Source organism: Ursus americanus, chromosome 6, assembly GCF_024610735.1.
Source record: "Ursus americanus isolate L20-20 chromosome 6, mUrsAme1.1.p, whole genome shotgun sequence".
In the NCBI taxonomy this organism is placed as follows: Eukaryota; Metazoa; Chordata; class Mammalia; order Carnivora; family Ursidae; genus Ursus; species Ursus americanus.
In genome coordinates this window covers 46,143,580-46,157,147 of record NC_142132.1, presented here as the reverse complement: position 1 = coordinate 46,157,147, position 13,568 = coordinate 46,143,580, and the positions used below count along the sequence as shown (strand labels likewise).

Here is a 13,568-nt window from a genome sequence, read left to right as displayed (position 1 = left end):
GATCATACGATTTTTATTCTTTTCGTTAATGTGGCGTATCACAGTTACTGATTTGCGGGTGCTGAGCCAGCCTGGCATCCCAGGAATCAATCGCACGTGATCGTGGTGTATAGAGCATTTGGAAAGGCCCCGCGGAGGAAATGGCATTTGGTTTGGGAGAAGTGGGGAAGTGCAGAAGCAGGGAAGGGCCTCACAGCAGAGGGAGCAGCACTGAGCAAAAGCAAGGTCATGGTGTGCCCAGGACGCCGTCCATGTTTCCCTGTGGCTGCAGCCTGAGGTTCATGGTGAACAAAGGTGAAAGTGAGAAAGGGGAGATGGGGAGGAGCCAAAGAAGAACTCACTCACTTAAATTCAGAATGGAAGAAGAGATAGGAGAAAAAAAGGCAGGACAAAGCTTTACACTGAAAAAATAGTGAACAATTACAAAGTGAAGTCACATGAGGCTACTCTAGTGTGGGAGAAGGAGCACTGGACTGGGAGTCCTGCCCTAGCTGTGCCACTGACTCGTGTGACTGGGAGCAAGTTCTTGCTCAGCTGTTCGGCTTCTTCATTTGGAAAATGGGGGTAATTCCACTGAGTGGAGGCTTGATGGGAGGGTACAGTAAGAGGGAGGAAGTGCCACGCAGGAGTGCTCCTCTTTGTAGCGACACGATGAGGTGGACCGTTAGGCGCCGGGCAGGTGTTTCCTGAGGGAGGCAGACTGGAGATCATCTGGCCCAAGTGCTGCCTGACTGCTAATTAATGCACCGGGTGGCAACGAAAAGTGGAAAAACCTCCAAAAGGCAGAGAAAATGTGATAATGCAGGCCCCACGATTTTGGTTCTTTTCTTTATGCTTTCTTAAAGAATGATGAGCTAAACTCTGGAGGCTGTCATTCAAAACCAGCAGAGCCATTCTGCACTCAATTAATTTAATATGAAAGATTATAGTGGGCCATTAATCTACTGGGAGCAGCAGTTTTTGATAAAACACCTAAATTAAATTCTCCGAGTTAGGGGGGAAAAAGGGCATTGTTTCCTTTAGTATCATTCGAATACAGAGTTCGTTTTTCAGTTCCAATAGCAGAGCAGGCTGTGGCTTCTGAGAAGCTCTGAAAATCCCAGGAAGAAATTAATTTAATTAATTCTCAACTGCAAACTTGTAGGAGTGTGAAGTTAGGTGATGTCTAGTTGCCCAGAGATTTGGAGAAGAGCCAGCATGACTTGGTAAATGATACTATTTCGAATATTGGAACTGTGTTCTGGTGAACCCCTCCCCTCCTTCCTCGACCTTGTCATTCTGCTGTGGCCCCTCCCCCACAATCTGTACTCTGCTTTGCCGTGTGTGGTCAGAGCCCAGGGAGAAATATGTGTGCTCAGACCCAGGATGGAGTCCAGCTATGTTGGTTCCATTCTCTTTGTTCACAGAAGAGAGAGTGCTCTGGAGTCTGGGTTTAATGTGGATGATTCTCCAATGCTGTGTGCTGGAGGGGAGATGCCATCTGGTCCCGGGGATGGGGTGGGGTGGAGCCGAATGTGGGGCTGGAGGGAAAGGTAACACAAAGCAGGGCCGTTCTGTGCACTGATGGCCTGGGAAGTGGTGCTGTGTCTCTCGACAGAACCAGTTCCAGCCGTTCTCCCGCTCCAAGTGCCCCGTAGGTTTGGTTTTACAACTCAGAATAATGCCAGCCTGAGTCCCCACGTGCTCGATTCATAGCCTACATGGGCTTCTCTCTCTTCTTGAATTGCTCAAGAATCTCTGGGGGCTTTCCGTTGTCCCCATGCGGAGTCATTCCCAGGTTCATACTGGTGCGGGGAGCACCCTGGTCTTAAGGAACCTCTGAAGTTGTGCCTGGTGGCCACAGGGGGTCACTGTTGGCAGCCATCAGGAATCCGGACTTGGGTGGTGGGGACCTCGGAGGCCTTGGAGTTAGGGAGGAGAGAGTGTTCCTTCCCTTGGCCTACATTTGGCTGTGGGTGAGCCTCACTTCTTTCCCTGAGGCTCATGTCTCAGGGGCCATCATCTTGGTGCCAAACCCACCCGTTCCCCAGGCGATAGTTGCTCCAGCAGGTGGAGTCCCCAGGGGTCTGTGTGCACAGCCTTCGATATCTGGACTGCCTATTGTCCTTCCCCCAGGGGCAGGAAGCCTCCCCGTCTCACAAAATTTTCATTTTCCCCATTTGTCGGACGAGAGCTCCTGACACTACCCAGCCTCTATCCCTACACCATTTCCCCACCTCCACCCCTTTCTGCCTTATGTGGGACGGACCCTTTCTGAAGGCAGCATTCCAGTCCCCTTACCTCACAATGAAGACAGCAGTAACAAGAATATATAATATTTAATGAACTTCTACTCCGTGCCAGAGCTGTCCAAGATCCTTCTATGAAATATCTCATTTACCTCATTTACAGAGCAACTCTACAAAGTCTCCGCCCCATGAGGAGATAAAGTGTAGATAAGGTAATTTGAGTTGTCCAATGTCACATGGAGCAGAAAACGCAGCAGAAGTTAAACACAACTGCCCACTTACACAATTTAAATCTTTATGGATGCTTTTTCATTTTTTATACACATATAAAATGTATAATGATTCATTAATTTTCAGAGACATTATATTATTCACCCAAGGGGTTACTACAGATTGATATTGCTTTGAAGCATTGGGTTTCCCTGTGGATGTAACTGGATCATCTGAATTCTGTAAAGGACTGAGTGTTTTCTACCTGGGCAGAGGTAGAAGGGGTCCAAGGAACCACGGACAAGTTCTCTAGAGAGGGGTCTCATGACGAGCAGCAGCTAATGATCTTCCAGAACCTCATGTCCTCCTGGGATCCCATCCGAAGCTCAATCTCCCAAGTCCCCCCCCCCCCCCCCCCCGCCCCAGGTGATAAACCTGGCTGTCAATGGCAGAAGCTTGGCTAACATTCTGGTCTCTCCTTTTTGCTTACTATCAGTCCCCAGACTTACCAAGTGGTAAGGATTCTACTTCCTTCTCATTCTTTGAATTTATACCCTTCCACCTCATTGTCCTGGTACCATCTGAACTTTGACCCCATGGCTCTTTACCTACATTTCTGTTTCCCAAGCCTTTGTTCTTGTTCCTGTCGGATTCATTCCCAACACGGCAGCCAAACCAATCTTTGGGAAGTAGAAACAGCGTTTTGCTCTCCTGCTAAAAACATTTCAGTGGCTTCCAATCACCTTTTGGTAAAGTATTAAAATTAATTGGCCAGTATTTATTGGTCTCCTAAATGGCCTTCTCTGTTTCTGCATCCTCCCTTCTTGCCCGGTCCATCAGAGAGCTTCCCTCCAGCCATGCCGACCCATTCCAGGAGGGATGCCTGAGCTCCCTCTTGCCGCTGGGCCTCTGCCCCTGAGCCTGCTCTGCCCAGAAGACCCTCTCCTTGGCCTCTATTGGTTGAATCCCACGTGTCCACCAGGCATCAGTTTAGATGTCCTTCTCCAGCACAGTTCCACAGTTTGCTGGCGTGGTTCCCTTGCTAGACGATAAGCTCTCTGAGAGCAAGGACTACGTCTTGCTCATTGCTGTACCCGTATCTCCTAGTATCAGCTTGGCAGCCGGCTGTTACGCTGACCTTGTGAAAATTAGAAAAAGACACTGCACTATCATCTGCCAGAAAATTGTTACCTGTGTACACACCTATGATGGTCACGCAGAGACTGCGCCCCCTGGAGGCGTGCAAGGCGCAGCTTGGGTCCTGTGCAGCACAGCGTGGGCACAGAGCGGTAACTAAGGACACGTGTGCTGAATAATGTGCACACCCTGCCCGACTGTGTTAGAGTGTTAAGAACCCTGCCTCTTGCAGTGACTGGCCTGGCTCGATGTCTGGAGCTATGTAACTGCTTGCAGATTCTGCCGGGAGGAAAACCAACTTCTGTTGTTTGTCTTCGGTGTTAGAGAACTGAGCGGGGTTATCCTGAGCACAGATGAGGACGTGATTCCAGACCAGTCTGGCAGTGTTGGCAGCCCTTGGATAAAGGATGGTACTGTCTCCATGGAGGGAAAACTAAGACCCAGGAAGATGAAAACTGGTCCCAGTATAGCCAGACGGTGAGGAGTAAAGCCGAGCAAATGTTCCAAGGCTGCGGCAGCTGAGGTTCCCAGGTCTGATAAGGGAGAGGTTGGATTCCAAAACGGGGGGGACTCCTGGTTTCTTCCTGAGCAGGAGGGGTCCAGGCTGGGCAGTCCTGAAGAGCGGTGTCTCAGTTTTGGGGAGGTGGCCCCGGGCTAGGCAGGTGTGGGTGCATCCCTGAGATAGGGGTCAGAGCTGGAAGGGACCTTCCCCTTTATCTGCATGGGAGAGAGCTGAGGGCTGAGGCGGGGACACAGTTGGGTATACATCTAGCTGATGGCGACACTTAGCTATGCTCTCGCTTCTTTTTTTTTTTTTTTCAAGATTTATGTATTTATTTGAGAGAAAGAGTGAACGTGAGCAGGGGGAGGGGCAAAGGGAAAGAATCTCAAGCAGACTCTCCGCTGAGTGCAGTGCCCCCATGGGGCTTAACGCAGATCTTGACAAAGGGCTCGATCCCATGACTCTGAGATCATGACCTGAGATGAAATCAAGAGTTGGACGCTTAACAAACTGGACCACCCAGGCGCCCCTGTGCTCTGGCTTCTTAATGCTCAGCCCAGGGCTTACCAACCAGAATGTTCCAGAATGTCGATTTAAGAGAAAATTGTGGTAAGATACACAACTTGAAATTTACCATTCCAAACTAAAACTGCCCCCACTGAACAGTAAGTCCCGATCCACCCTGTCCGCAGCTTTTTGGAACCACCATTCTCTTTTCGCTGCGTATTTAACTCTTGTGAGTACAGTACGTGGAGTATCAGTGGAACCACACGTGCCCTTTCATGTCTGGCTTATTCACTTCGCATCCTGTCTTCAAGACTCATGCACATTGTGGCAGGGATCAGAAGCCCCTTCTTTAGGGCTGGGTAATATCCCACCGTGTGTGTATACCCTACTGCGTTTACCTATTTGTCTTTTGATGGACATTTGGGTTGTTTCCACCTTTTTGGCTATTGTGGAGCATGCTTCTGTGAATATCGCAGTGCAAAAATGGGTTCAAAGCCCTGCTGTCAGTTCTTTTGGGTGTATCTCCAGAAGACGAGTTGCTGGCTTTCTCCATACCCTTGCTGACACTTGTTTTCTATTTTTTCTAATTAAACAAGTTAAAAAAAAAATAGCTATCCTCGTGGGTGTGATGTAGTGTCTTATTGTGCTCGGTCCACTGTTCCATCTCTCAAGTCGGTCTTGCTTCTGGAGCCTTCAGTGTTTTCCCGTGGTCCTTGTTGTCTTTACAGTGTTACTGCGAGATGAGCCTCAGTCTCCCGCCGGCAGGAGACAGGAGGCTCTGGATCCTATCAGAAGTGGGGGTGGCCGTGCTCACCCTTTGTCCCATGCGCAGTGCCTGCTGGACAGGCCCGCGGGGCGTCACCTTGGGCCAGAGCGAGGCTGGGGGAGGAAGCAGGTGACTCGGTGTGGGGGCCTCACCTCTGCAGGGGGTGCGCCGGGCCACGCAGAGAGTCTGACCCTCACTGGCTCGGGGCAAAAGATGCTCGTGGCTGCTCCCAGTGTGGCTTCTCATACGAGTTTTGGTTATTTTCACTGGGTTAGAAGGAACAAACCCCATGGGTTTTGGCTGAGGGTTTTCGTGGCAGATTCATGGGATACAGTCTGAATCCATTCGTGATTCTGAGAAGGAACTAAAGCAACCTTTTAAGATTTCAAAGGACAATTTAGGGTAAGATGCTCAACCCAGAGCGGATTTCCTGTGATTGACCAACAAGGGTATCCCTTCTGGACTGGCCATGAACTCTGGTTTGGACCTGGCAACACCAGGGTGAATGAAAAGAAAAATTTTAACGAACACTTAACCGTGGTGTTTAGTATGTCCCTGACATGGTTTTAAGTGGCTTACCTTATTGGCTCTCTCAATCCTCATGACAGCTTTATGTTTTCTCCATTTTACTTAGGAGGAAACGCAGGCCCAGGGCGATGAAGTCACTTGTCCTGTGTCACACAGCGGGGACATGGAGCTGGGGTCTGAATCTAGGCAACCTGGCTCCAGACTAAGGCTTTGGGACATTTGAAGAAAGGACCAACATCAGGGGCCTGATCAAATAAGACACTGCTTTTCCAGAACACTTCATAGTTTCTAGTGTTTTTATGTTTCACTTATTCTCCATGACCACTCTGTGAGGCAGACATTCGTGTCATTCTCATTTTGACAGAAGTGGAAACTGAGGCCTAGAGGTGTTCAGGGACTTTCCTAGGGAAGCCGGATGGTGTGTGGCAGGCACGTGCAGGAAAGGGGCCCAGTGTGTGCTGTTGGTGGGAATGTAAGTCGGTACAGCTACTGTGGAAAACAGTATGAAGCATCCTCAAAAAGTTAAAAATAGAACTACCCTATGATCCAGCAACCCCACTTTCGAGGATGTAGCCGAAGGAAATGAAAGCAGGCTATCGGAAAGATACCTGCACTTCCATGTGCGTCGTGGCGTCATTCACAGAGGCCGGGGTACAGAAACTACCTCAGGGTCTGTCCTTGGATAAGTGGATAAGGAACATGTGTGCACACGTGTGTGTGTGTGTGAGCGCACACCCAGGCACACAATGAAATATTATTAAGCCATGAGAAAAATAGAAATCTTGTCATCCGCGACAGCGTGGATGGACCTTGAGGGCGTTACACTAAGCGAGATTTGTCAGAGGACAAACGCTACCTGATATCACTTGCATGTTGAATCTAAAAAAGCCAAACTCGCGGAAGCCGACTAGAATGGTGGTTACCAGGGGCTGGTTGGGGGGAGACGTTGGTCCAAGGGCACGAACTTGCAGCTGGAAGATGAGTAGGTTCTGGAGAGCGAACACGCTGCGATTACAGTCAACGATGCTGCATTATATACTTCCAGATTGCTAAGGAGCTAGATCTTAAATGTTCTTACCACAAGAAAGAACGGGAATCATGGGAGCTGATGGAGGCGTTAGCTAAGGTATGGTGGCGGTCATCACAATATACGAATTTGCCAAATCAACACGTTGTCTGCCTTAAACTTACACAATGTTATATGTCAACGATATCTCAAAAACAAAACCAAAAAATGCCAGGGAGGAAAAAAACCCGGGAAAGCTGTCTTGGAGCCGTCCTTGACCCTGTGTGCCTCTGTGTGGGTACCTTTTCTTTTCTTTTTTTTTTTTAAAGATTTTATTTATTTATTTATTGGACAGAGAGAGACAGCCAGCGAGAGAGGGAACACAAGCAGGGGGAGGGGGAGAGGAAGAAGCAGGCTCCCAGCGGAAGAGCCTGACCTGGGGCTCGATCCCAGAACGCTGGGATCACGCCGTGAGCCCAAGGCTGACGCTTAATGACTGCGCCACCCAGGCACCTGTGTGGGTCCCTTTTCTGTAATCAGGGCTGGGCAGCAGGTTGGCTTTGCCAAGGCCAGGCCAAGGCAGAGCCCCCACTTGCTTGCTGCTCCCAGCCTCGGCCGCTTCCCCACCCCTGAGAGCCGTCAGTGCTTGGCCCTTCTGGCTGCCCTGGCTGCCCGTTCATCACAGCCGGTCTGAGTGGCTGAGCACAGATGCGCGGGAGAGGGTCCTCAGCGCCCGGAGCACGGGGGAGTCAGAGCACAGAGTGGGAGGAGCTCAGAAGCCATTGGGCTGGAGAAGAAAGTGGGGCAGGCAGGATGCTTCTTAAGGGCTGGAGGAGGGGGGGTTGTCCTTTATCCTGTGGGCAGTGGGAGCCCCTGAAGGCGTTTGAGGAAGAGAATGGCTGGATTAGAGCTGGCCTTTAGGAGGCTGGGTTTAGTCTCTGTGTGTCTGATGGCTCAGGGCCTCACCTGGCTGGGTTCCAACAGCCTGTCTTCCTCGTTTGCGTATGACTTCTTTCCGCAACCTGTCACTGAGTGTCCCTGTCTCTCAGGGGCGGTAAGCTCTCAAAGGTCGCTGGCTTTTTAGGGCACGAGCTTCTGTGTTTAGTTTGCTGGCTAGTGGCTGCAGAGCTCACGCCCGGCCATCCTGGCCTTCTTTGACCCTCCCATGGCAATGCGAGGCAGGCATTATGGTGTTCTTAGTGTCTGGAACGGACAGATGAACCAGCTGGGCACCAAACCTAGATTTCTCCCTGGATGGCTTCTTTTCTCTGGAAAACTTCTATTGACCTTTCCAGAATCTTCCTTTCCTGAGATGGCCGTTGGCTCCGTCACAGAATATGAGAACTGCTGTCCCTAAACCCTGATGATAATTTATCTGTCCCAGATTTCATTGTGTTAGAGATACTTGTCTTATTTTCCCAGGCAGGCTCGGATCGCCTTGACGGAAGGGTCTGATCTTTGTTATGTCTGCACCCAGCTCAGAGTTACATACTTAATTGGGCGCAGTCATCCAAGGATAGGTACTGGCTGTTGACTGACACCTGTGTATGTAGGCACTGGGATATAGCGATGAACAGAGCAGAGGAAATCCCCACCTGCTCTTGGGGGGCTCAGCCTACTGGGTCCTCGGCATGTGACCTCCACTTCCATAAATCTTTCTGAGAGACGGCCTTCATGTTGCCTTCCTCAGATCTGGGGAAACGTTCTATTATGTTTCAAGAAGAGGTCTTTGACAACTTGAGAGGTAGACGTGCTCTCCGTCTGGACAAGGGCTATTTACCTTGTATCCTCCAAACACTGACAGAACCCAGCTCTCTGATGTTGGTCGGTTGTGGGTGTTTGCCACACACGTGTGGAATGGGGCTGGAATAGGAATAGACTCTGGGTAAGAGTTGACTCCAGGAGGGGAAGGGGACCTGCCCGGGGACACGCAGTCACCCGTCATGCACAGTTAGAACATGTCCAGCTCCAAGAGTTCTCTACAAAAAGAATTAGATTTTAAAGGCAGTTAGGAGCCTGATGAAATGCAATCAGACTACAAAAGAGTTGGTTTTAATTCTAGACCTTGCCTCCAACAGGTTGTGTTCCCTCTCTTGGCATTTCCCCAGTTCCAGGACTCCCTTTAGAGTTTTAGAAGCAGCAACACACAGATGTCTTTCCGAGGCTGCTTGGCTGGGACCGGGCCCTGCCGTGGGAAACACAGACAGCTGGAAGGCTGGAGAGAGGGGCATCTGGAGTTTGTGGTCTGTGAGTAACAGAGCTACCCGAGGGTCCTCTCTCTCCAACACACTCACCCAGCAGCTGTCAAGGCCACCGCAAACCAGAGAAAGGGCAGCAGAACCAGGACACCAGGGTTTCCAACAGCTCAGCCTGTGGTAGCAGGAAGGATGGCTCCTGGCTTGGCTTGGCCACTGACCCAGCTGCGCAAGTTACTGTCCTTCCTTGGGTCTCAGATTTCACATGAGCAACACGAGGAGGTTGGACTGAAGGGTCTTAAATGCTCTTTGGGCTTTTTGTACGAGGGAGCAGGGGCTTGGTGTCAGGTACACCTGGTTTTCAAAGGAAGGGAGCTTGAGAGGTAGGGTGCAGGTAGTGGAAATGGCTGCATGGGTTTAGGGCCAGCCACACTCGGGTTTCAACCCTGGCTCTGCCCCCTTGTTAGCTATTTATTTTGGGGGTAGTTATGTAACCTTCTGGAGGCTGGTTTTCTGACGGAGACATAGTGACGGGCCCTGCACCTGGGCGGTCGGGGGAAGCGTCTGTGATGAGATATTGTAGGGAAAGCATGGAACAAGGGCTTGGCACGGAAAAAGCCTACAGTCAGTGTGGGGGATGGCAGTGGTATTTGGAGATGCTGACCACCTTGACAGGTGCCGTTGAGGCTGGCAGGTGGGCACATGGTTTGAGAAGCTGCTCTAAGCCAGGTGCTCCCAGAAAGAAATACATATAGAGGTGTATATTTCCATTCAGAGGTGGCTTGCTCATTCTGGACCAGGGCCACCGGAACAGGCAGATGACCCTAAACTGTCATGAGTGTCTCTGCTTCCATGGTGACAGGCAAGCCCAGGGCTGCTGGCCAGAGCTGGGCCTGCCCTTCCCTTCCTGGGCTCTGAACTTCCATGTAGCCCACGTGGGTGAATCCAGGTGAATTGTGAGACTCTGGGTGAGTCCCAGGGTTCCGGGCCCAATCCTGGCTTGCTGGGCATATGGCCTGGGCTGTGGGTCTGGGTGAACACACTCTCCACCCCTTTCCAGTGCGCAGGTCCAAGGCCGCGGATGAGGAGAGGAGCCGCCGAGCTCAGCGTGCCAGGGACGAGTACCGACGCCACTCCCTCCGCGCCATCCAGAAGGGCACCGTCGCCGGCCTCAGCTCCATGTTCCGAGAGCTTGGCCAGAGTCATGAGCAGGAGGCCAGACTCTACCACCACCTCCCAGGCCCCGGGCCTCCACCACCCCTTGCCATACCTGTCAGGTGGGTCTGGAGGACTCAGCAAATGCAGCCTGGCTGGGGGATCCAGTCCCTGCTCTGCTCCAACAGCTGTGAAATTTGGAGCTCGTCATTTCCCAGCTGTGGGCCTGAGTGTTCAAGTCTGCGTAATGGGGCCAGAGGGGGGCAATGAGGAGTCTGTTTGGAGATTTCCAATAGCCCTAGAGTTCTGGGAGTCTTAACATTTTGGGGTCTAGGATTCCTTTGAGAATGTTAAGAAAGCTGTGTACCCTCTTCCCTCCAAGATGTGTATATGAAAATACCCAAAAATGTTTGCATATAATTTCAAGCTCTTAAAGGCCCACAGGTCCCAGGCTAAGAACTTGTCATATAAGACCTCAAATGGGTTCAATGTGGCCCTGCTGCTGGGAAACCAGGGCTGGCTACTTTTTCTAACCACAGGTCGTGCTGCTGCAACCCTGGTTCTGATAACAGGTTTGCAGATGAGCGTGGCTGAGTGCAGGAGGGTCCGCACACATGCTGGTGTCTCCGGAGTGGTTGGGCAAGGGCACTTAGGTGACTGCCCATCATTGCCGGAACCCAGGGTCAAGAGGTTGCCTGGAGCCCCTCTACGTTCCACCTGTGCCCACCATAGGCCAGCTCCAAGCTTGGTCCCCCACACCTCCATCCTTGCTGAGCAGCTACTGCCCCGTGAGGGTGGGTGGTGAGTGCCTGCTCGGTCCCCGAGCCACAGTTCATCTGTAGAAGAGTCTGCTCTGAGTTTTGCTCTAATTGGGGTTTAGGAGTATTCATAACCCCCTTCTCCCTCTCCCTGCGGTCTAGGGAGGGCTGACCATACCTGTATTTCTTCCTTCCTTTCCTCCCTCCCTCCATTCCTTCCTTTCTTGTCATTTATATGATTCACAAACCAGGAAGTTTAAAAGGAAATATAGAAAATGGCCGCCTCCCATTCCTGCCTCCACCTACTTGGCTGTCCCTTGCCCCGCAGGGGAGCACTGTCTCAGTGTATGTGTGGTCTCCACTCCCACTTCCTTTGTGTAGTTGGTGACGTGGAAAGTTGTAGCCCTCTCTTTTTTCCCTCCAGAAAAGCTTGCATACTGTACACAGGGCTCTGCATCTTGACTTTCATTTCCATTTAACTATATTTTGGAGGTCTTTTCATATCAATTCTTAGCTATTCATTTATTTTTATTTACTTTTCTTTTTTTTAAATAAAGATTTTCTTTTTAAGTAATCTCTACACCCGATGTGGGGCTTGAACTCACGACCCCGACATCAAGCATCCCATGCTCTACTGGCAGAGCCCGCCAGGCGCCCTGGTTTAGTTTTCCTTTTAGTAGCTGTGTTATATTCCACTCCACAGATGTGGTAGAAGTTATTCATCAAAAACTGTTAATGGACATTGGAGTTGTTTGAAATCTTTGGTTATGACCAACAGTGCCCTTAATGAATAACACTGTAGATGTTCATTTTACACACGGGCCACCCCGGGGAGGGAGGCTGATGGCTGGTCTCTCCGGGTGCCTGGGTCTGCCGCTCCTGGTATGTGATGGTCTTCCTTCATGGATGCTGACGGTTGTGCCCTGCCCTGCAATTCTAGAGGGAAAAAAATGCCTTTTCTCTCTCTTGAACATCCCCTCCTGTCCTCTTTTCCACTCCCATCTGTGTGGCTTTCTTGGAAGCAAGCGATAGCAGTGGTCTGTTGGGAAAAATAATAATAGTTGGTGCATTCTTATCTGCAAAGTGCCTTCATGCACCTTGACTCCTTTCATTCTCTCCACAGGCATGAGTGTGGCCATCGTGCTGAGTCATTCCCACAGTGGCCCTCCCTCCCCTCCCCCTCCCTCCACTCCCCCCCTCACTCCCTGCCTCTCCACACTTCATCTCTCTTCTCAGCAGGACCTGGGAGCGCCCGCTGAGACCCGTCTCCAGAGAAGTCATAGTCCGCTGGTTTAAGGAGGAGCAGCTGCCTCGCCGAGCCGGCTTTGAGAGGAACACCAAATCCATCGCGCCTTGGTTCCATGGTAGGATGGCTTTCTGGGCGCCACATGTCTGCCTCTCTCTGGGGTTGGGAGGAGGTCCTGAAGGACTGCGGTCATCAGGGGCACTGGAGGACTTTGGACTTTGTCATTTTTGCTCCGCCCCCACAGAGACCGGCCAGTCTCCAAGTGTTAAGGATTGGCTCTCCTGGGTCGCCTGGGGGAGAGCGGCGTGGAGACAGGTCCCATGGCTGTCCTCTGGTTGCTCATTGGATGTGCTGAGTTCAAGGCACAGATGTTGATTTCCCCAGGGCATGAGCTGAAATGCTGAGTGGCATTCACCAAGGCCTTAGGGACCAAGGCAAACATCTCCGAGCAGGAGTCCAGGAGACTGGAGGTCCCGGGGATTCTGAATGTGGATCCGTTCCCCTCTCTCTGCTGGGGAAGGATGACCACGATCTTGCCCACTGTTCTCACTCACAGCCTCCTTGGCCATCGGGGGCTCCCCAGAAGTGTCTTCTCTATACTCACAAGACAGGGAGCTCCTGGTGGGGAGAGCCCGCATCTCGTGGTCTGAGCCTGCACCCCAGATCCTGACCATAGGCTGGCACACTACAGGCTCTGAACACATACTTGTTGATTAGATGACAGAGTGGCTGAATGAAGAGGTCAGAGTCAACCGAGCATAGAACATGAGAGCTGGAAGGCTCCCTGGAAGTGTCTAGCTCCTCATTTTTCAGATAAGGAAACAGGTCCAGATTGGGGAGAAAGTTTTCATCATATCACCAATAGCCTTGTAAAGTCAAGTTCAAGAATATATCTCAAGCTCATGATCCCAGTCCAGTGATCTGAACCTATAGGTGCCCCAAACCGGGAAACAGGATTATGGTATCAGCAGAGACTTGCTACAGTGAAACGGGAGTCTTTTTTGGCCATTAGCCTCTTCTGCGTCAGTTAGCTATTGCGACGTAACAAATCACCCCAAAACTCAGAAGCTGAAAACAATTAAGCATTTATGGGTTATTCATAAATTTTGGAATCAACAGGCAGTTCTTCTGGGATGGGCCAGGCTCAGATGATCTGGGCTGAGCTTACTCATGTGTCCCCACACAGTGGGCTGGTCTCCTGGGTGCTGGCTTCTCCAGGAGACACTTGCCTGAGACATCTCCGCTGTGCTGCATATGGTCTCTTATTCTCCAGTAGTCTGGCCAGACTGCGGGGTTTCTCTGGGTAAGCTGCATGCTGGCCTTGCTCCCA

The 13,568-nt window shown here is 51.1% G+C and overlaps 1 protein-coding gene across 3 annotated transcripts in view; it reads left to right on the top strand.

Moving 5' to 3' along the window:
- SH2D4B (SH2 domain containing 4B) overlaps positions 1-13,568 on the top strand; it is an 86,010-nt gene that overhangs the window by 45,437 nt on the left and 27,005 nt on the right. For all 3 annotated transcript variants that reach the window (XM_045783564.2, XM_045783565.2, XM_087862981.1), the window contains exons 5-6: positions 10,140-10,356; positions 12,232-12,356. In XM_045783564.2, coding sequence (XP_045639520.2) covers positions 10,140-10,356; positions 12,232-12,356 — 342 coding nt within the window. The remainder of the gene's footprint in view (positions 1-10,139; positions 10,357-12,231; positions 12,357-13,568) is intronic.